Below are 23147 nucleotides of genomic sequence, written 5' to 3'. Positions count from 1 at the left end.
GCAATCCTAGCGAAAATTTCGCCACATGCAAGATGGCCGTCCGGTGACTTCACTCGTGCTTCAGCGACCAAGCGGGGAAGCGTGATCCAGCAATTGACGCAGAGATCTGTGGCACATCTAAATAGTGAAAAAAGAAAAAAAAATCTGAATGCATCCAAGTTGCTGGAAAAAACTTCCCCGTTTGAAGCGGGCCTTAAGGTGTTCCTAGCTCTCCCCAAAACATGGCAACACCTTTCCCCCATTCCACAAGTTTGTCAAGGTGAGAGATTTTCCAGTTTTTCAGTTTTCCCTAGAAGTATACTCTCTCCCTAATTTTTCCATGTTTCTCAAGCTCCCCAAGTTTGAACAGCTACGGGCGTACCAAGCCCTCCCAAAGCATAGGGCTACTTTTTCCCTCTTTCCCCAGTTCCTCAGGTTTGCACCTAGGAGTATTCAGTGTAAGCTTTGAAAAATGAGCAAGTTCTTTTTAAGCAGACTCTTATGTATACTTTTTTTGGTTTGTGCACCACTAAACGTGGCGCTCCGCAGTGGAGACGAACATCGAGATGGTGATCCGCATCTGCTCCCTGGAGACCATGGACAACTCGTGTGGGGTGTTCCGCTATGAGGAGACCGTGCTGCAGGGCTGCATCCTCACATGCAACAACAACGGATGCAACGTCGCCAGCCCCCTCGTGCCCAGTGTCCCTGCCCCCTGGGTTGCTGGTATCTTCCTATTGGCTGCCCTGGTACCCAGCACCTCTCAAAGTGCACTTCGTACCGGTGTTTTCATTGGATGAGCACCTCACGGTTTGACATAGTGTTTGCAGAAAATGATCAGATATAATGCATAGTTAAAATTCCGTGTTTTCGGAGTTTATTATTCGTGAAATTCGGAGGAAGCTTTTCTGAGTTGATTTTTTGCTGCAGATTCGGGGTTTATCTGAGTTTATTTTTGTTAGATCCTCAGTCCTTTGAAATTTAAAATATATATTAATGCATTTTCAACTTAAAAAAAAAAAAAAATATTTATATTTAGGCACCATGGGACCCGTCGTTCTCAAGCAACCTTGACGAGCCTTTCGTCAGTAGTTTGAGATTTCAAAGGACACTGAAGTGGTATCTCCTCAGGACCACTGACCCTGCAGCTTCTTAGAGTTTATTTGTAAAACACCGTCTTTTTTGCTTTTTATCTTGTCATGATCTCACAATTCCGGGTTTTTCAAATGAATTCGATTTGACAAAAACCTTTACGGACAAGTGTTTTTCAGATTTTTTGGGGGATTTATCCAAAAACACGGAACCCTGCCTACAGTCAGTGACAGGCTAAAAATGCAGCACAAGCTCCACCTCCAGCGTGCCACCTCTGTCTTCCAGTGAGCTTTGGCTGCACGTGTGACAAAGCGCTGTCAATTTCAGAAAGCTTGCGTTGGAGGCAAAGCATCCACTGCATCCTTAGCCTGTCACGTATGTTGTGTGCTTAGCAATCTATTTATTGATTTATTTATTTTGATGTTAAATCAGCTTGGAGTAAATTTCAACGAGGGACTTATAGTTTCAGGTAACTTGGTTGTAAATATAAAAAAAGATCTCTTGTACATATTTTAAAGAGCAGGATTAATTGTTTGGTTGACTAATCACCAATTAAGTTCTTCATTGGGGCGTAACTTAAGAGGCGGCTCTGCAGGAGATTTTTGTATTCAGCTACCGACCTTGTTTGGTTTCGGGCACCTTATAAAGCCATATTATAACCAGTAATTAATTCGACGTGTCCATGTCAACTATTAAATAAAATGATTATTTAGAACTCTTTGTAAGGTCAATGAACAGAATTGAGCACACGGCAGTCTGTAGGTAACACTGGAGGGAGGCATAATCCAATTGTGGGACATGTTTATGGAGAGCTGGAGCTTTGTCCGTGCCATTTGAAGTGGGGACTTTGTGTTGCTGGTGCGGTCACGCCTCGCATTTGTTCGCAGCGTGCAAAAGCTCCGCCTTACGGGGCTCACATTGAATTCTGCCAGAGCTACGACAACAGCGGTACGGTGGTATACTCTGCTTCATCAGAAGTCTGAGGAATGCAAACGCAAATGCACGGCGCATTCTTCGCGCTTGATTGGACCAGTTGCCGGTTTGGCGCGTGGAGAAACGCGAAAAATTGTGTGGTTTACCGCTCTCCGAGAAGCTTTATTGGCTCCTTTGGCCAGTAGCGCTGGTAGTGCTCAGACTTGGGGTGGAAGGGAGTATGGTAATGCTGGCAGTAAGTATGGGATGCAACGTTTTTCCAATGTTACACTTTGTAGAGAGGAAGAGACTCCTTTCATTAGTAGACCTTACCGTTGTGGCCCAAACCTTCTTATGAAAGTTTTAAATGAGGTTTTACACATAACTTCAAGAATATATAAAAAAAAAGATTGGACGATCATTGTTTTAAAACCATACAGGGGATCTGTGAAGGCAACAACTGACCCAATGCATTTATTGTGCCAAATGTGTGATGCCAAGCATTATGCTTTTGCTTCGAAACATTTTAACGCAGTCAAAAGCAAAAAAAAAAAAAAAAAGAAACAATTCTTTGAAACTTTGAGCTAATTCTTCCATTATCTATCGCTTGATGTATCAATGTAGCGTGGCGCTGTAGGACGCTTTTCAGAAGGCAATGACTTTATCGCAATGACTCTGTTGCCTTCTGCTATGACTTGGTCAACCTCAACACAATTTTGAAGAGATATCTGCCAAGAAAAGTCAATTACTACCTTCCATTGTTTCTCAGTGTTCCTGTCGAGTCGGCTAAGCGTTCGTTAAAGATCTATGTTCTCCAAGATTCCAGGCTGTTAGCGAACGGTGCACATGTGCCGTATCATGCAAACTTGTTGCTGCTATTGTGAGGTAATCCAGTTCCTCTCCTCATCATGTGCCAACAGTGTCTCAATAAAGCATTTCAAACCTTGTCTTGAATTTTGAGCAAAGACTAAAATCCTGGAATAACTGGAAACTGGGTTCCAAGGAACACGGATGTTCCCCCAGAGTACCTTTACGGGTTCCCTAAGCTTCCAAATTTCCTCGGCCGTCCCTGCCTCTAACTAAAGTCATTACCCAGTTTAGGAAAAGACAAAAATCCTACCGTAAAATACCAAGGAAGAGCCGCCCCCCCCCCCCCCCCCCCCCCCACCCCCCCGCCCCCTCCAAAAAATTTTACTGAAAACTGGATTTAGTCTAGACACGGGCACTTGTCCGGTCAAATCACCTACTTAATATACAACTTGCGAAATTCCCAAGTTTGGGAAATGTTAATGGTGGGCATTTGAACAAAATGGGCGCTTCCGCAGTATTTTACGATACTTTCTTTGTTTTAATTTTTGTTTTGTTTATTTTGCTGAAACTTAGTATCTGATGTGCTTCTCAGTGGTGATCACAAATATGTGATTTGTTTTCACATAGCTGTACTAGATTCTGACTTATCAATAAATTTGTCATTTTAATTACTAACTCCTTAGGCTGGTGTAAAATTCTCCAGAATGTATCGGAACTTTTTATAGATCTGCACTCAGCAAGACATGCTTTGTGCATTCTTGTTGCTTTTCATGTTATACAAAAATTTTAATTAATTAGTCTATAGCTTCCCATATTGTGTAACTTGGTTACAAATGTTTTTACCATCATAATATAGACCAGTGGTCTCAATCTCATTTGGGTGTGAGGGCCAGATAGCCCACACCGGGAAGTCACATATTTAGATTTGATTTGTTTATATGACTACTTTCGACTGTGACCCAATGTGACAAAGGAATTAAAATGACACCCCCCACCAACATTCTGCCATCTTTAATAGAACAAGAAAGCAAGTACACTGCCATTCCTGATTCTCAATTCACTCAGGAATCAATCAAGCCCAACATTACACTAAAAAACAATTTTGGCAGTTATTGCTTACCTGGAGATTTTTATTACAACACTCTGAACACACACTAGTCTTTTCATGGTGAAATTTTTTTTAAGGCAACAATCCCAAGGTCGAAGCTTTATCTTTGGCAGTTGCTCCTGCTGATCGAAAGTTTGCACTGCTCGAGATTTATCCTTCAACGAATAGTTCGCGCTTTTAGCCCAGAAGCGGAATAATTGTACATTACAAAAAGCTGGGAGGCAACAAATAAAGCGAAACGAAGGGCAAATGAGCACGGATAAGTCTAAACTATTAGAATACGTTAAAAGAGCAGAGCTACCTTTCGATCGAAATGTAATTGACGAGAAGAGATCACTGTGGCGCGTGCCAATTCTAGTGCTCGAGGCATGGGAACCGGGACTTGTAGTTGCGGTTGCCGGTGGGCCACGTCCCAGCGAGTCATGGGCCGCATGCGGCCCACGGGCCACGTGTTTGAGACCCCTGATATAGACCTTTTCATCTCGGTAGTTACCTGACTGGCGGATAGAGGGCGCTGATGCGCTCGCTGCGATAAGGTGGCTACAATTTGGTTGGTTTCGGTTCCAGTGTGCACGTGGTTTTGTTGGTGTTTTATGTATTTTTCGCTTAATTTTGCGATACGAATGTCTTCTGCGGTACACAAACGACGATAAGTTGGTACAAGGTGACCATTAAACTACAAAGGGGTTTTGACCCTAAATACCTAATGTTTTTACAAATACGTTCATTTTCACCCTTATGCCCCAACCAGGCTTTCTAAGGGTGAAAATAAATGAAAATGTTCATGTTTGTCATTTAGCCAGGTTCAGCAACTAAACAACTGAACTGACGCAAGAATATGATTAACAGTGTCTACAGCCATACCCGTCGACGATAGTTTTTAAAGGAAAAAACCTATGAAGATCGAAGCTAATGCATAGATTCATGGTGAAAAAGTAAGTCGACAACCTAGTGTGCTGAATCACGGAGAGCAGACAAACTTGCAAGTTTAGTGCGTGCGGTTTGATGTTTGAAGACACTAGCTTTTCTTAGCATTGCCGAACGGCAAACCCCTCTGAAATGGCGCATAGTACATAAAAAAGAAGCAACATTGTCTCCACCTGTTTTCTTTACAAAAATTAAGTACTTGAGAGCAGTTTCCATCGTTCATCCTAGGCTGAGCAGGAAACGTTTTCAACTATCAGCCTTACTAAAGTATTGAATTCATTAACAAAGTTTAAAAAGGTTAGCCTTACAATATAAACTTTTCGTTATACGGAAATTTTCTTACGACGTATTCAGGATATGAAATAAGTGAGAGACCCGCCAAGGGAAGTCTGATATCTGTCTTACGTAAAATTTGCTAAATAAAATTAAAGGGTGTTAGAGAAGTAACCTTTGGAAAGTTTAGCCAAGTCGAATTCCAGGTACCACCTTGTGGATTTCTGCAGGAAGACCTTTATTCGTTTGAACCGATGTGCCTTTTATTTTCGGCAGCGTTGCTAACCAATGAAATTAAAACAACATTGACAACGCTGCACTTGGGTGATTTCTATGCAGACGACTTCTTTTCGACGTCACATATTGCTTTTCCTCAGGCACTCACAGACTGTCTGTGGCACGTTTGTCACCCCGCAGTCTGCTTGAAAAATTAATTGAATTAGATATCTTCAGACTATATCATTTTAGATATCTTAAAAGTGTCATTAATGCACTTGAGTGATGCAGACATGGAACCGAGCAGTGTATATTTTATTTAAATTCAATAAATCAACCGATTAAGCGAATGTTTGTACAGCAAAAACAATTCTCCATATAATCAAAAGCGACTGTTTATTTGTTATTAGGTCAGAGCATGATGCTCTGGAAAAATACATTATGGGTCCGGACATTTCGTCGAACGCCGTTTCATCGAACGCCGTTTCATCGAACACCGTTTCATCTAACGCCGTTTCATCAAACACCGTTTCATCGAAGCCGTTTCATCGAACGCCTTTTCATCGAACGCCGTTACAGCCTGCAATATTTTTTCAATTTATTTTGATTTTTATACACAACGTCATCTAATTCTCCCTTTTTTTAAATCACGGTATGCAGTGACGAGATAAGTTCCATTGTGAACATGTCCTGCTTCGAGAAGAAAGCCTCCATGAAACAATGACCCCTCTCCATGTCACATGAAACAATTAAAAATGAGACAAAAAGAAAACAAAAAAAAAAAAAAACAGAAAGCACGATGTGCTTTCTGGGAAGCGGCTAGTGTTTTATTGTCTGACAGCGTGTACCTGTAACCTTGGGTTATGTAAGGATCCGAAAGAATTCTGTCTTCTTAGATGACAGAGTACACCCAGGGCTTTACTATTGTCTGGTGCGGGTTGGCCTTCCCAAGAATGCGTCCTGAAGATGATTCATAGGCAAAAGGGTCGGTAATAAAGTTGACAGTGAAGGGGAGGTGGTTCCAGTCCAGGTGTAGCCCGAAACCATGTTGGCTGACACTTTATGCAGCTTTTGTCTCCTGTAGAGTTTGAAAAAAAAAGCAGAAACGTTCAATCTGAGCATAAAGCTGATAATCAGAGTATCAATATATCTTATTTTGTGTGCTCTCCTGACAGAGCATCGTTTTATTATAAGCGTGCTGCCCTGGCAGTTAAATGCTTTTCGTGAATACCTTCAACAAAGCGTAAGTGTGCAAACGAGTTGGTGTGAATTGCACATTACCGAAACCCCCGGACAGCCGGTAAAAAAAAAAAAAAAAACGACACAGACATTTAAAAGTGTTTTAACTGTCGGTCCTTTACCTCCAGTGTCATGCTTTCTGACATGTATATGAGTAAAACTTTTCAGTAAGTCGCATACCCATTTGTTTTTTTACCAATGGTTTTTATTTCTAGTAATTTGGCTTCACCCTAAAAACAGTTTCACAAGTGACTACCTTAGTCTTAACAAATGTAAGGTAAAACATCTATAAAGCACTGTTATGCCCCAAAACTCAATACAGAGAAATTCAATGAAACGGCCCTTAGCGATTCGATGAAACGGCGTTCGATGAAATGGCGTTCGATGAAATGTCCATTCATTCGATGAAACGGCGTTCGATGAAACGGCGTTCGATGAAATGTCCGCTACCCACCTATTTACTCGCAAAATGAACACACTTTTTTTCCCGAAAAATCGATGCAAAGTTGGGGGGCGCAGGGGTGTGTTCATTACGCGAAGTAAAATTTTTGGGTCCGTATTTACTCGCATAATGAAGGGACCTTTTATCCTGAAAAATCCACCTAACTTCTTATCTCTTTGCGCGCCGCGCCGCGACCTGGTAACCCTGGTAACAAAACTGGACTGTGCAAAAAAAAAAAAAAAAATTTTTTTTTTTAGTGCGTGGGTTTTTTTTTTTTTTTTTTTTTTTGCGGCCTTTCACAATTTGTTTTGTTTGCTTGGGCGTTAATCAGGCGAGAGCTTCTCCGCTCATCTTTCTTAGGGAGTTTTCGTAGACCGCGCTGCCCCCTCCGCTAAGCGTTCCGCAACGAAGAAGTCGCTACTGCGCCTGCGCGCCGATAGCCTTGACTGTGGAGTTCCCGCTATCGTAGCGGGTTGCGGAGGGCCTTGCGGGACGGCGAAAACGATCTACGAAAACTCCCTCTTATCTCCTCGCGCGACGCGAAACCCGGTAACTAAACTGCGCTGTAAAAAAAAAAAGAAAAAAAAAAAAAAACTGTTTTTTTTTTTTTTTTGCCGCCTTTCGCAAGCCGTTTCGTTTGCATGGCGAAGGCTTCTCCGCTTCTTTCCTACCTCCTTGCGCGCGGCGCGCGACCCCGACCAAACTGCGCTGTGCAAAAAAAAAAAAAAAAAAAATCTTTTCTTTGTTTTTTTTTCTCTTAGTTTGTGGGGTTTTTTTTTCCGCCTTTCGCAAGCGTTTAGTTTGCTTAGGCGTTGCTTAGAGGAGGGCTTCTCCCCTTATCTTCCTTATCCCTTGCGCGCGGCCCGCGACCCCAAAATCCAAACTGCGCTGTGCAAAAAAAAAAAAAAAAAAAGCTCCTCCCCATGGTTTTTTTTCTTGCTTCCGTTGGATCTTTTTTTATTTTTTTAACGCCTTTTGCAAGGCGTTTTGACCTCGCTGCACCAGGATAGAAAAGTGCGTTCATTTCGCGCGCGTGGGGGGAGGGGTCGAAATTTTGACGCCCGAGTTGGGGGTGCGCTTAATACGGGAGTGAAAAAAAAAAAAAAAGTCGAAACTTTGACAACCGATCTTGGGGGGTGCGTCCATTACGCGAGTGCGTTCATTGTGCGAGTAAATACGGTAAAAGTGACTTTGAAGTTTTATAAGTTGACTATATTTGTCGCGTATTTAAGATCCTAAATGCGCAGTAATAAATATGCCTCGCGTTTTTTTATTGTTAAGGTTCTGCCACTATCCCTGAACAAGGGATACTTGCAGACCAAAAAACGTGGTACTTCAAAACTTTGACTTTGTTTGGCTACATCCATGTAGGGCAGTTCCATGAAACACCTTTTCACTTCTGACAAGCCATGTCCCGCTACATTGACTGAAAGCATCACCTGCTTTCTCCATTAGTTTGCATGCACACACTCGGTTATTTGCGTAGTTTTTGCCTCAATGTTGCTGTTAAAATGAGTGTGGACGGCAACTCCGTGGACGACAGAACTCGGTAAGTGCGACTGGGGACATATTTGAGCAACATAAACCTACGCTTACTCTGCTTTTTTCCCTCTAGGAGTCGCCCTGGCAGAACCCACCAGGGCTGTTTTGGCCACCGACAGGTCGACTCCTCTATGCAAAGCACAAGTTCGTCTGCTTCTTGCACAGGGGTTGCGATGATGTCAGAAGGCCAAGCTCTTATTTGCTAATAGAAAAAAAAAATGGTCAAGGCATCTAGAATTGAGGTCTACCCACTATCCTTCCAATAAAACACAATCGGAACTCAATGTTATTCTGACGTCACTGCAACCCCTGCGCAAAGAAGCAGACGACTTGCTCTCCGCATTGCTGGCTCGTTTTTAAGTACAAATAAAGACCTGTGTGTGTGCCAGCCGACGCTCTTTTATGCTCCAGACTCCTTTGGTTGGCGCGGCCAATGGCGACCCTAAAGAACTTGAGCGAACTGAAAAACAGTGCCTTCGTGTATAGACAATCGCATGCTTGGATACATAAAACATAATTTCTCTTTGACCCCATCTTCTTTAAAATTATTGCTTTATAGAACTTTAACACAAAGTAAACTCGAACATGCATGCTCAGTCTGGGATCCTGTATGTAAATTTTTATTTCAGCTCCTGAAAGGGGTTGTCCGGTCGAAACCGGAAGTACTTAACTTGTTGCGCTCGTTACATTGAGGGAGCCTTCATATAGACAAACGTCATTTTTATTTTGGTATATGATCTCCCGTTAATAATTAAACCTTTCATGAGCCTATGTACGAAACTGCACCCCGAATTTCGCCAGTGTCAATGGCGGACATCTGTAGGTGCTGCGTGACTTCACAAAACGCAAAGGTTTGTCGGATGGTGGGGGTAACAAGCGTTGGTCGACGGGTGTCTTGTATTTTGTTTCGAATTATATAGTCTCCTAGGCAGTACCCTACTGAAATACGGTTCTTTTAATGCAGTTCCCAAGCACGTGCAGAAAAAGTCCCGCCTTTAAGTAGGATATTACTCGCAGACAGCCATAAGCTTCGACCAAACGTATGCTGTTTCGCGCAAACACAACTGCGACGGACGCCGATCGAACTAGGGGCGCTGGCAAAGCAAAGGATGCAGATTTCGCCTCTGAAGTGGCACAGCTAGGTACACGAAGCGGCATCTGGGCACATATTTCGGCGGATCCACTGGATCGGTGACGAGGCTGCGGGTCGTTCCCTCAGAGGCGACGTCCGCGGGCCGAAGGCAAACGGCAAACCGTTCAAATGCATGTCGTCACTTGACTTGGACGAGCTTGGTGAATCGTAGTCACGCTCCATTTTCACACGCGGGTCAAACAGATATCGGGCTGCACGCGTGCTAAATACAAGTTCTGGTATCATTTCGAAATAGCCTAGCTGTTGGTTTCGGTTTCGCTGCATAATCAAGGTCTGTTCGATTCGGCCAGGAAGTTCTGGTAGCGGCAAAAACCCCTCAAAGAGAATCTTTGCATTTCGACGATAGGTTGGCGGCATCAGGATGATTTTACGTCGGGAGTCGTTGGCGGCAGCGCGCGGTCGGTATACCGGTCACCTCGAAAAGGGCGTCTTGGCCAAGACAATTAACGACCGTAACTTCGGCGTCAAGTCGAAGAGAGAATCAGCAAAAATTTTGATTCTCGGCGTTTTTCCCAGGCCCGTTAGTGGGCGTCCACAGATACCAGCGGACAAAGCATGCAGTATTATGATCAGCTACGGGGACATGCGAGTGTCAATGCACTAAATCCCAGACCTCTGCAATGTATCGGAGTCGTCAATATGCATCCAAAAGCAACTTAAGGCGGGGACTATCAAGAGGGCAATACCTTTCCTGTGTCTGTAAGTAAGAATATCAACACTGTGGATCTCCGCATAGCATCAAAAAGAAACAATTTACGTGAGCCAATATTTCAACACTCACCACAGGGAGCCAAACCTACACGAGCAGGGGTGCTATGTTGCACTTTTTGGACTCCCAGGAGACTAGGAAGAGGGAAGTGACGTCAACGACACAGCAAACGCAGATTGGATGTTGACAGAAGAAAACAAAATCAACACCCAATCTGCGTTTGCTGTGTCGTTGACGTCACTTCCCTCTTCCAAGTCTCCCTCCAACATAGCCCAAAACGCTTTCAGAATATCATAATCAAGCAAATTCCTACCCCCGGTTATGATCTCAATTCCGCATCCACCGCGGTTATGTTATTATCATAAATGAGAGGAAATGCAACCTCCGTATCGGCGTTATTGTTAAACATGGCAGACATTTCAGCAAGAGCTGCGAAAAATGGCACCGCGAGCAGAGGCGGACGAGGAGTGTAGTCTGCTATCGCCGTCTTTTCTTGTCGTCTGCTTCTGCACGGACGCTGAACTGAGTACGGAGCCGAACACCGGTGCAAGATTTTGAGGAACTGCGTCTGAACTCATTCAGAACTGGGATGAATAGAACGCGCCAGTGCAGCGGTCGTGCAACTTCCGGTTCAATCGAATGCACCAGTTCCTGCAATGCTGAACTAGTTCAGCCAGTTCAGGCGAATCGAACAGACCTACCGTATTTACTTGAATCTAGGCCAATAGTTTTTCCAAAAAAATTAAATCCGAAACTCGGGGGTCGGCCTAGATACGAGGATCCGGCTCCGCCATGACCGCGGGACGCCATCTTGTCTACATCGCTTCGGGAAGATACGCTGTGTACCACGGAACGCACGGAACGTTCGTCTCTACTCGACGCTATGGCATCGACCAGTCGACGCCACTACTCCGCGGCTTTTAAGAGGAAAGTTGTCTTGGCTGCTGAACACTCGTCCAACCTGCAAGCCCAGCGCGACTTCGGCATGGACGAAAAAAATGTGCGTCGCTGGAGAAAGCAGTGTGGTCAGCTCTTTGCATGTGCGGCAACAAGAATGGCGTTCTCAGGACCGCGGAAGGGAAGGCACCACGAGCTGGATCGCGGCCGCATGGGACGACATCCCGGCGGAACTGATAGTAAAGTCGTTCCGAAAGTGTTGCATCTCGAATGCCCTGGACGATACGGATGACCACGCGTTGTGGGAAGTGGACAGTGACAAAGATACGAGTGAGGACGACGAATGATCAGGAAAAATGCGGACATTAACCGTGAGCATGCCGTCGGATTAGTGACCGAAATAGTGCTGTACATTGCAGATAAATTCCGTTGTGTTTAATTTATGGTGTTTTTCCTATACTTTTTAATCAGTCTAGAATCGAGAATTTTTTTTTTTTTTTTCGGCCCTGTTGTTTTTGCGGGGTCGGCCTAGAATCGATGCCGGCTTAGAATCGAGTAAATACGGTAAATTGACTGGCCCGATTTGGGCGAGGAGTGGGTGGACGTAGTTCATTATCGTTGGCACAGCATCACACCTCAGCTTACAACGCTTCTGTCCACTTAGAGCTCAGCTCGTAGCTCTCTTCTGTGAAATGATTGCTGCATAAGCGAGATCTCGATCTTGACGGGAACCCAGTCCCTACGCACGACGACGATCCACTTTGCTCGTCATTGCACGTCTCGCGGAAAAGTGTGGAACGTCATGTCTTGGCTCGCATGTGCTGCCCTGTGGTTGTGGCACCCAACCGCACAACAAAAATCTCACCCAACCACGAAACAAGTCAAGCACAACAACAAAAACGAAGCACGCTGAGGCGTTCACTCACAGGCAATCGACGAGACAAAAATGCTCGCTTTGTGTTTTGTGACGTCAGAGCTCCAATGTTGCCAACGAAAACCGCGTTTACGCTAGAATCCGATTGGAGCAGTATAAATTTAATTACTCACGCAGAGGGCCATATAAAATTCAGACATTGCACATACGATGCGTCTCGAGGCAATAACAATAATATTCAATTGTTTTCTCGAATACAAAATTTGACCGGACAATCCCTAGTCGTTCAAGGCCAGTCAGCATGTTTCATTCTCTCGTACTATCACGTCGTATGTCAAGTGTTGCATCGGTGAAATGTTGCCCCTCCATTCCATCCAACGTATAATATCTTGTCTACATCTATTTCATAAAATCAACTTTTATTCGAGTCTAACAGCTCAACTAATTAATGATCCCATCTACATTTCTTCGCGCCTCGATTGTAACTGCAAAGTTGGCGTACCCACTAATTACGCTACCTACTTTTATGGTTCTTTCATCCCCAAAACCTCTTGTGATTGAATTGTCTTCTCTCTTCTATAGCAACAATCAGTGATTTTAGTAGTTTTAGGGCTGCACTAGATAATTAATATTCTTGTTTCGAGCCTGTGTAGCAACTTTTAATTCTGTTCGTATTCCCAAATCCCTGCCCTTTCTGTAATGCTTAGGACACAAGGGTATAAAAAAAAATGACAGCATCTCCACGTGGTGAATGATGTTGATTGGGGTGAAGCTCTAGTGGTGCTGATGGTGCTGATTTTTTTTATTGCTCATAGGTAGTGCTGAGTTCCGGGTTGCGTTTCGACTTCATTATTACTGCTTTATGGTCGGTGAAATGAACAGCCAGTGGTTCTTCTAGCGGATCAGCTTGGATCCGCTAGAAGCTGTGGGAATGCATCTCCACCGCTTAAGTCAACGGTCCATGTCAGAAAGAGAATCTGTGGTATGGAACGTGGTTATATACGCATTTGAGCATTTGACTGCACTGCCCTCTCGTCTATAAATGTTGAGCCAATGCATGCAAAGCTTAATGCGATTATATACGCATTTGACTGCAGCGCCCTCTCCTGTATAGACGTTGAGTGGATACATGCAACATTTCATCCATGACAGAAACCCCAGCTCTTGGGTTACTACCACATCTCAAAGCCCCCTACTCGTCCCGCAGTCGTGAATGAGCGGTTAAGGCGATGAACTAGAAATCCATTGGGGTCTCCCCACACAGGTTCGAATCCTGTCGACTGCGCAAACATTTTTTCTTTTTACGTGAGCACGGACGCCGGTAGGGTGACCACCTTCTTGCAGGCGAAATGCGGGACACCCTGACTGGAGAGGGAGGGGGCGGGGGGTAAGGGGTAAGAGGAGGACGGTATTTTTACGACTCAAGAGTTAAGTATTAAAAAAATTAACCATCCCGCACACCCTGATATCCTGTGCAGTCCGAAAGCATATTATACACCTGAAAATTGTGTGGTGGCAATTAAGCTAAAATAATTTTCAATCACAGTAATATATTTTTGTGTAATTGTATTGGTAAATATTTTATTATGAGTGCCTAAGTTGAAAACAAATATATCGACTGCAGCAGACCCCAAGGCATGAAAGGGAAATAAGAAACAGTAAATCTTTTTTGACTTGTTTTCTGTCGTAATAACCATATATATACTAATATATACTCTTATACTAACATGCTCTTGCACAAAATTAGAACCTTATGTTGTTGTTTTTATGACCAATGTGAGTTGCAGGTTTTTCGCCTTGTGTGGCCGTTTTCACTTAGAAAAGCATTCCACAACAACCCTTTCGCATGACACATTATGATTTGCAAATAATTACAATAGTTTATTTTTCAACTTTTGGAGAGCAATTTTCGCTCGCAACAATTTGCCATCAAGGTTAGAGGCACAACGGCGCGTGCGCATCCTAGTCCTGCAAGAACAACGGAAAATGACATACCACCAAGATTCACACGTTTATCAGCGACCTCTGCGCAACCCCGTGGCCCGTTCTTCGGAAGCGCCATAATTTGCGTGCTCGAATGCTACGAAAATGTGAAACGCGGGACATTTTAAAGATTTTGTTACTTCTTGCGGGACGCGGGACACGAGCCCTCAATGCAGGACAGTCCCGCGAGTCGCGGGACGGGTGGTCACCCTAGACGCCGGACGGACGGACGGACGGACAAGGCTAGACCTTAAGGAGCTTCACCCCTAAAAAAAAAAGAACAAATAAAAGTTCATCAACCTGGCTGGCATCCGGCGAGATTTCAAACCAGAAGTACCCATCGCATGAAACCACCTTATACTATTCACCATGTCCGATTCCACTATGGATAGGTTCCCTCGCGGTAAAAGAGGAACGGCGGCAAGAGCTTGCAGTCGCAAGACATACCCTGACAGCATGACGGGGCCTGCCCAGGACTGCTAGGAGATCTCGTCCAGCTTGGTCCTGCAGAAGGGACAGGACCCCGTCTGGAGCGTCTGCATCTCATAGTCGTCGCTGTGAAACACCTGGTGACAAAAACGGGTGAAGCTTCAAAGGAGGCACACCATAAACACAAAACATTGTCTCTTTCCCCACTATCGTGTCAAAGGCAGTGGTAAATCAGAACGTGATGCAGTGTCAAGCTAGATGCGAATGCGGCGCTGCCATTGCTGGCGCCGCGACAACTCCAGTACCATAACTTTAGAGCGAGACACAACGGAACGGAGGAGATGAAGGACTCGTGCCGCACTGCGGCCTCCTCATGAACAGTGCCACTTGGCGGGAATGCTGAAAGCTTCGAGAGCTGGGACGTTTAGAGCATGCTAGGAGTGGGCTGCATTGCTGGTGTCTATGTTTGATCCCGTGATGTGACCTGCGGGAGTAACTTGCACACTCATATTTTCTGGTTCCGTCACGAGTGAGAACCGGAAGCAGTTCAGTGCCGGCCGCATTACGCGTTCCGCATTAACAACAACAGTGAAACGTCGCGATGCGGGTAACGGTCTATTCGCACGACAAAAATGTCCTCTGAGGGGTCGACTAAAGTCGTTGAGTTCTGAGGTGATGTGCACCGTGTCGCGGATGTAGACTGATCCCCCAGCCTGCGGGGAGCTGTGGAGGATCTGCGACCAGCCTACAGAATATCCGTCGTTCCGTCAAAGCAACTGCTCCCAGGGAAGGATCATGGCCAGCAGCACCAAGCTGTGGGGTACCTTTACTTCCTTTTAAATGCATTGGCATTTATTGCCCTGGCGTGTGCAGCCGTCTTTCGTTTCGACGGTCGTTGTTTGGACCGAACTGGAGAGGTTTTATGAGGCAGTTGTGCAGTTCCCGCCGTGCTCTTTCACTTAATCATTCGCTCCTTACATCCCCTTTCCCTCTTACACAAGGAATCAATCTTCTGGCACGCTTCCAATGACACGCCGCAGAAGTGGAAGAGGAGGGAATCGAGCAGTCGTGGCGGCGGCACGACGTACGCGACAACGTAAAACCGAGGTGCAGTGACGACACCTTTTGCGCGAAACCGATGACACCCAGAAGCAAGATCGACCCTTCGAAGAAAACAGCACGCGGACAATAGGCGGCGATAGAGGGAAGGTGTGGTGGCCGCATCCGAAACCGCCGACGCCCGGGAGGACAGATTGGCTCTCCAAAGGCAACAGTATGCGCACCGTTGCAAACTTGGAATTCCCATCCTTTGCTGAGTCGGAACCGCTGCGCTAAATGCTAACGCATTTCGTCGAGAATCGGTGTAGCAACAGCAACCGATTTGGGTATAATTTCTCTCTCTTTCCCCGCCATTTGTTCGACGAGCCCCCGAGGGTTGCGACCACGTTCACAAAAGGACTCTGCTGACTCAACTTTGTGCCATTGCGTCGTACGAATGCTCGCTCGAATTTGGCGCACCAGCTCCCGCTTCTCGTGGCCTTTCCTCCCAGCAGATCTACGATATGCTCGGTCTTCTCTGGAGAGAAAGAGCCGTGGTGCGAATACATAATGAGGGTTTCACACCGACCTTGGCACAGCCATCACACTGCACCACAACGACGTCTGGCACCACGTTGCGGTAGAAGCGCCATCGCAGGGGTGGAGACCGGGGGCAGACGACCACGTCGCGGGGACTCAGCAACGCCAGCGCGTCGCGGTTCAGGATGACGGGGGATGCGTCCGGCATCACCGAGCCGTCTTCGCTTTCCTGAAATGCACAGAGGGACCTTGAGGGACAAAGCGACACTGCACGAGGATTGGTGGCCGAGCGTGTTAGCGTGCACCGGCTTGGAGCAAAAGCTTACGCTTCAGACCCCAGAGATCCTGGGCTCAATCCCCACCCTTGCCCGTTTTGATCTGGACGAGCATCGTGGCACCGTTTCCTTGTGTAACACTATGGTGTGACGCAGTCGAAGAACCCGGGCTAGTGGTCGTACTATACTGGCTATATTTCTTGCCTACGGCGTAAACCGGCGTCGCCGCACCTCAAAGGCAGACCGACATTACGCCGTATAAAAGTAAACATTAAATTTGGCTCGGTTTTCGGGACACTGCACACTTAAAAATATATTTTTTTTTTCAACTCCCTGGATCACATGTCTCAGAGGATGTACTCTACTCCAACTTCCCCACTTCCCACGCCCTCCCAAAGGAAAATATAGCTTTGAGGGGCACTAAAGTAGATTTTGAGATTGTCTTTTGATGGCGCAAACTCACCTTAAACGCCCCAAACCTCCGAGATGACTAAAAATTAAAATAATGCGTGGCCATTTTTCCTACTAAATACGCAACCAAACATTATCTATCTCAGATCTTTCTCAGAAAAAGAGGCGAGTTGCAATTTTTTGGGGTTGCATTTTTAAGGAAAAAGGCGAGGGACGATTCTAATTTTGGATTCTCTGGGATTTTTACGGCACATAGGTCAAGTTTTCAAAATAAAAAAGTGACCTCGAAATTAACTATGGCACCCCTTTAAGGCTTGTTCACACATACAGCAGAGTGCAACTCAGCACTGAGCTAGAGCCATATCAGTGCTGTATCAGCGCTAACTGAGCACCTCTTCACCACTCGGGAAGCATGTGCAAGCCCGCCTTTTACGCAATATTTAGGCCGTAAGACAGATTTGCAGTTTGGAGCGATTTCATCCGCTCGCCAGCTCAAAAACAACTTTTATTCCGAGGCCAATGTCAGAGTGACGTCAAAATAGGAGTAACTTTGTCAAGTCTCCCATTGGTTGGAAGGAACGTGAAGGAGAGCTATGCTCAATGGGTACCCCCTCCTCTTCCTCTCCTCTGCACACTGTGGAAAGGCGCGACAAAGAAAAGATAAGAGAGGAAGATTAGCCCAGACACTCCATTTAGGGTTTGCATAATAAATTGTGTCTTGCGGCCTAATTATTGCATTAATTTGTTTCTTTTTCTGATGAGAATGCATTTTGCGACACTTGGCCTATCCAAGTGGCTTCACTCTTTCCTGACCACAGGAAAAGTAGTATTTTCAAAGGATCCCTGCAAATGCTTTTATTTTTCTAACCAATTTGCGTATAAAGCAATATGACACCTCAAAATGATGCCAATCAGTTGTTCTTTCAAAAGAGATGGAGGTTTGTATAATGTGGAAAAAGATATTAAAATTTCATATCTTGAAAATACAACGTCCATGGGGGAGGTATATATACCATAGCGAAACGTCTACAGCTATGTCAAATTAAACGACAAATAAAAAAAAAGATCAGAATAGGTATACAAAATGTGCCCCACACCCATGACTATTACTTCTGAAAGTTAATGTACTCTAACTGGCGTTGCCTATTTGTGGTTTGTCAGAGAGTTAGCGTCTGCAACACATGTGCTTTCCAACGAAGGAATGCTTATATTGGTGAGACACAAATAGTACATCTCACATCCCCAGCACAATGCTCTGTTTGTGTAGCAACTTGGTTTTATCATAGTCTTGATCGCAGTTCCTTTATACTTAACATTTTTGTTCACCTTGTAGGGAACATAAAACGTGCATGATAGTTCAAGACAGCATTGGAAATAATAGTGATGCTGATCGACAACCATCAGTTAAGACATGCCTTTATCATAATTTAAAATGTCTCTGGACCTCTTGAGGCCTAAAAAATATGCCACAATACAGTTGAATTATGTAAGAAATGCCGCCTTTATTATGTAAATAATGCCACCGTTCCCAGGACTATTTTTGACAGCCCATTAGCTGTGATAAAGCTCAAACCTACGTTGAAACCAAAACTATATTTCTTCGGCTTCCACAATATCGTGGAGAGCGCAACAAAAATCGATGGCCTATGGGCATGGCCAGGAACAAGTTAAAAAAAAAAAAGGTTATGCAGAATGTGTGTGTCCCCTAAAAAAACAACACTAAAATAAAAAAAATAAACAAATATTTTAAAAGGTTTAGGTGGGACACATACTATATAAAAAATAATTTAATGAAAAAATAAAATTGTTAGTGCAATATTTATGCCACTAGATGCAATTTAGATGGAGGTAGCCCGGCTCAAGGCCCCGCCCATTAGCAAAAAAAAAGCATAGCTAGCTACACTCCGTTTCTCAGATCTCGTTGGTTGGAGAGATGATTCACTTGTGGAATGTATGATGGAAAATGGTTTCTCCATGCCATGGTAGTCTTTTATTGGGTATATACTTTTATGTTTAAGAAACAAACGATATAGACAAAGTCATTCTTGATATCAAAAATATCAGGAGATCGCTTTTTTCGCTTCGGTTTCAAACGATAACGTTGCTGGTGTTCGCGACAAGTGGTTTATCCAATCGTCGCAAAGATGCACGTATAAGACAAACGCATAAGGATGGACGTAATTCGTTGAGTTGGTCCACCTTTATCAGTTCGAGTTGTTACGCATTCACTGAGATGTACAGAGGAAGATTTCAACTAACGCAGTTTGCAGCAAACAACTGTTGAGAGTACAAACGTTTGGAAGTGCATTGTGGGTGCTTTTTTTCATAGCGGGACTGGCATAAGCTTAGTATTCCACGCAAACTATTTTGCTTGATTTGTTGCGTGTTCTAATAGCTGGCTTGTAGTGCGTGTTCTAATAGCAGATGATGCCGTACTCTGCTGCGCATCTGCTCGCAGGACTAGGGGGTGACAGGCAGAGACTAAACGTGCATACAAGTTCAGTTGAGCAGCCAAGCCAATCCAGTAGTAATGGGCGGACCCACTGCTCTGTGGGGGGCGGGGGGGGGGTGGGGGGGTTGGGGGAACCTAGAGCTGGTCGTGACCTCCACCTAAATTGCGTATTGCGACATAAATATTTCTTTTAAGTACCTTTTTCTTAAGGATAGGTGTCCCACTTAGATATTTGAAGAATATATTTTTTTTTCATTCAAGTGTTTTTTTAAGAGGACAAACCGTCCAGTTGGAGGGAATGTGTAGACGATGAGAAAAAACAATTTTGTGAAAACTAGCGCATGCTAACAAAAACTGATGCGTATTCCATGCTTTTATTGTAATGATTGTAAATGTTTATGATTGTTAAAAGTTTATTCTAAGTACTAGCAGTTAGCCAAAGTGCAAAAATACTTTTGTGGACCTTTTCATTTTTGCATGAATAGTGTTTGGAGCAAAACTCCAGTTCTAGCATTACATAATCTTTGGTTACATGTAAAAACACGAGATTCTAGCACTCAGATTAAAAATAGAGTGGCAGAATGGAGTATTATTATATAGATTTACAGTGTAGACCGCATATAACGTATGTCGCGGGAGTCGCGAAAATCCGCACTATAAGCGGTACCGTGCTATAACGAAAACATAAATTTTTCAAGCCAAAGTGCATGCCATCAGACAACTTACCTTTGCACAAGAATTTATTTTATGTTAGATGAAAAATAAAGCTTAATTTGAGGAAAGTCTTTATTTCACCAGACTAGTACACTTCTCTCTCAAGTGTGTTACACATTTTGAAAGAAATGAGCGACTTTTGCCTGGCGCAGCCTTTTAACGGCGTCGCGGGTTGCGGACGGACGTTGCGAGCGTTCAGGATTGCTAACCCTAATCACTTATCTCCGGCAATGAAAACGCGTGAAAATTCGCATCCTTTATACGGTATGCGCCAGTAATACCTTCAACTTGAGCACAGGCATGAAATACCCCGAATAAAAAATCCGGGCGATGATCGAAAACAAATGTTTAGAAAGCACCACTGTAGTCGAAGTAAACAAACACGACGACATGGGCGTTTCTGCCGTCTGGAGAGTGCCACCACAACATCGCCGCACGAGTAGGTGGATCTTCCCTTCTAGTACGTGCTGGGTTATCATAGCGACACACAACGAAAATTCACAGTCAAGGATAGCGCTTTTACGCGGAACGATGAGCTTCTACCACGCCGTCTACGTCGACGATCAAAACCGATGCCATGTTTGCGGATAGAAGCAGCTGGCCGGCCGGCCCGTGACCAGCATGCAACGCGCGTGAACAGTTCTCCTCGACCTGCGATTGGTTTGTCGTTGCGGTTGTTTCCAACGCGGCGGAGGGACGCACGCACGTGAACTACACGTGCGTGCGTCCCTCCGTCGTTATGGCAACTGAAGCCTCTCTCGTCGCTTCTCCCCGCTTCTTCGAGCAACCTCCGTGCCCCGCGAGTGCCGCTTGCGGCTCGCGCCGTTATCTAGTGTCGCACAGGGAAGCGTGCTCTCTGCGTCGGTCAGTCGGCGTGGTTGCCGGGATGTTCCGAAAACCGCACTATAACCGGTATTTCCCTTCGCGCGCCTGCATTTTAAGTGGTATGTAATTACATGGACTTCTATGGAAGGCGAACCGGTGGTTTAAAAAAGCTGCGTTATACCCGGTCCTGCAGTATAAGCGGTTACGTTGTAAGTGGCCTATACTGTACCTCCATATTTGAGAGCTGGAACGCAAAGGGATCGTCGTCCTTCGAAGAATGATCAATGCGCATGGAGTCATATCCTGCCAAGACGAAAAGAAAAAGGGGAGAATTCATGCTGAACATGCTCAATGCTGTAAAGAAACACTTACTGACCAACAGCAAAGTGCCTAACTAAAACTACAGTGCGACCCATAAAAATAAAGTTAATTCTTTGGCTAGTTGTTCGGATTTTGTGAAGCCTGATTAAGTTTCCCCGCTAGCGCAAAAATTGATGTCACGTGAGCTATACACAAATTCAGCTTCCCCACCAAATTCAACGGGAAATTTACATTAGATGACACCGATTTCATATCAGTGCAGCCACGGGGTGCAGCTCTCGCTAAACGTTTCATGTATCCAACAGAATGGACCTTTTCCAAATACCGAAGGCACCAGGCGGTGGCTGCACAAACTAAAAATCGAGGAAGTGACCTACCTGCACTACCAATCGATAATGGGAGCTACGCTACCAGTTTCTTCGCTCTCTGAGCTGCGTCGCGTCCCCTCTACCTCGGGTCGCGTGCCCAACGCGACTTTAAAAAGAGGAATCCGCGGCGTCCACCCAAACGTCGTGATTTTCTTTCTGTCCACTTTCTTTTTTTGTGTAACACAATTATATATATGCTACAATTACGTGTTCTACTCGTCGATCTACAGCCTCATTTAGAATTTCCTCGATTTTTTGTGCAGACTTCCACCACTTGGCATCGGGCGCTCGCGCGTGCGCACAACGCTTCTCGGAAAAGGTCCATTGCCTTGCAATTTGCCATCCATTTTTTTTCATTGGCAAAGTAAACCATGCATCGCCAAATGCTCATTCGCCGTCCAAACGTAGCCCTAGTGGTCTGAGCCAGGTGCCAAAGTTTCAGAACTACCATATTTACTTGCATAATGAACACACTTTTTTTCCAGAAAAATTTACCCATATTTGGGGGGGGCGTTCATTACGCAGGGTACGATTTTTGCATTTACACACCCTGCCCAAATGTCATTTTAGGTGCCAATATCACATGGCAAGGTACTGTACGTGGCATGTCTCCACTGACGGAGGCGCGCCCATGGCTGGTCGTAGGCGTGCCACAGTCATCATGCTCTATAAATTTCAAACCTTTTTTAGGGTGCTTTCTGCGTGCCTTTTGCCAAAGAAAAAGTGCCTTACAACTCAGCACGGAGAACGATGCGACCGTTTGTAGGCCTCACCACCTTCACGATATCACTGTTCGAAAGTGGATCACAGATGGCGGCGTGTTGACATCAATGCATCCGATGTATGAAGTACGTCCAGGGCTGGGCAATTCCTCGACCCCAGCTTCGCTAGGCATGTGCGACGCTCGGTTTCACGGTTGATCACTTTCGGAACTAAGCAACTGAAGCCATTACAAGAGCGACTTGGCTTGGCTTGGCTTGACTTGGCCTGGCCGCTTGGCGGCAAAAGAAAATTGGCGGGCTTGGTGGCTAGCCGGCTAGCTAAGTTGGACATAGAACAACTAAATAAGCTGCGCTTAGAGTATCGGCACTCCGTTCCCCTACATTGTTGTGGGCGCCGCCATTGTGGCTTGTATGCAGAGCAGACACAACTGCCGATCGTCATAATTCAAATGTGCGACTTCCTCAGTGTTAGATTCGGTGTTAAGAAGGTCATGTAATATTGCTTTGCTCTGTCGCGAACTGTTTAAACATTTGTGGAGGGCAGAAAGGCGTTTCCTCTGATTTCAGATAAAGCTTCAGATAAGTGGCAACCATGATTTTAAGACACAATATGGCCAACCAAGTGTCCTTACTCTGAAGCGTGGCTTATTTAGTAGCACTAGTTGGACGCAGTTCAAGACTTGCGAAGCCGATTGTTAAAAGTGTGTTCATTACGTGAGAAAAAAAAAGTTAAAATATTGATGGCCGTTGTGGAGGGTGCGTTCATTACGCGAGTAAATATGGTAATCATTATCTCATTCAGAAGATATAATAAACGGTTTTCTGAAAATCAAAACGGGAAAATGGAACACACCATTCCCAATAACTGGCAGCATTCACCTCTGTGTATTCAAGGT

The 23147-nt window shown here is 44.9% G+C and overlaps 2 protein-coding genes across 2 annotated transcripts in view; one reads left to right on the top strand and one right to left on the bottom strand.

The window, feature by feature from the left end:
- Window positions 1–525: 525 nt before the first annotated feature.
- LOC120839389 lies at window positions 526–2525 on the top strand (the record flags this gene model as incomplete). Its single annotated transcript, XM_042286655.1, is given in 1 exon segment — window positions 526–2525. A coding segment is annotated over 1 exon segment (254 nt), but the record flags the coding sequence as incomplete, so codon positions are not given.
- A 3812-nt stretch (window positions 2526–6337) lies between these two features.
- The window catches only part of LOC8033565 (intraflagellar transport protein 122 homolog), an 82766-nt gene continuing 65956 nt past the window's right edge, over window positions 6338–23147 (bottom strand). Inside the window, exons 25-28 of the mRNA XM_042286874.1 lie at window positions 21070–21143; window positions 16213–16392; window positions 14604–14722; window positions 6338–6395 (exon numbers count right to left, since the gene is read on the bottom strand). Of these exons, the coding sequence (XP_042142808.1) occupies window positions 14636–14722; window positions 16213–16392; window positions 21070–21143 (341 nt within the window). The 3' untranslated portion in view covers window positions 6338–6395; window positions 14604–14635. The remainder of the gene's footprint in view (window positions 6396–14603; window positions 14723–16212; window positions 16393–21069; window positions 21144–23147) is intronic.

This window comes from Ixodes scapularis, unplaced genomic scaffold (genome assembly GCF_016920785.2).
Source record: "Ixodes scapularis isolate PalLabHiFi unplaced genomic scaffold, ASM1692078v2 PGA_scaffold8__174_contigs__length_109621045, whole genome shotgun sequence".
Classification (NCBI taxonomy): domain Eukaryota; kingdom Metazoa; phylum Arthropoda; class Arachnida; order Ixodida; family Ixodidae; genus Ixodes; species Ixodes scapularis.
Note: the sequence above shows the minus strand (reverse complement) of the source record. Positions and strands in the feature narration are given on the sequence as shown.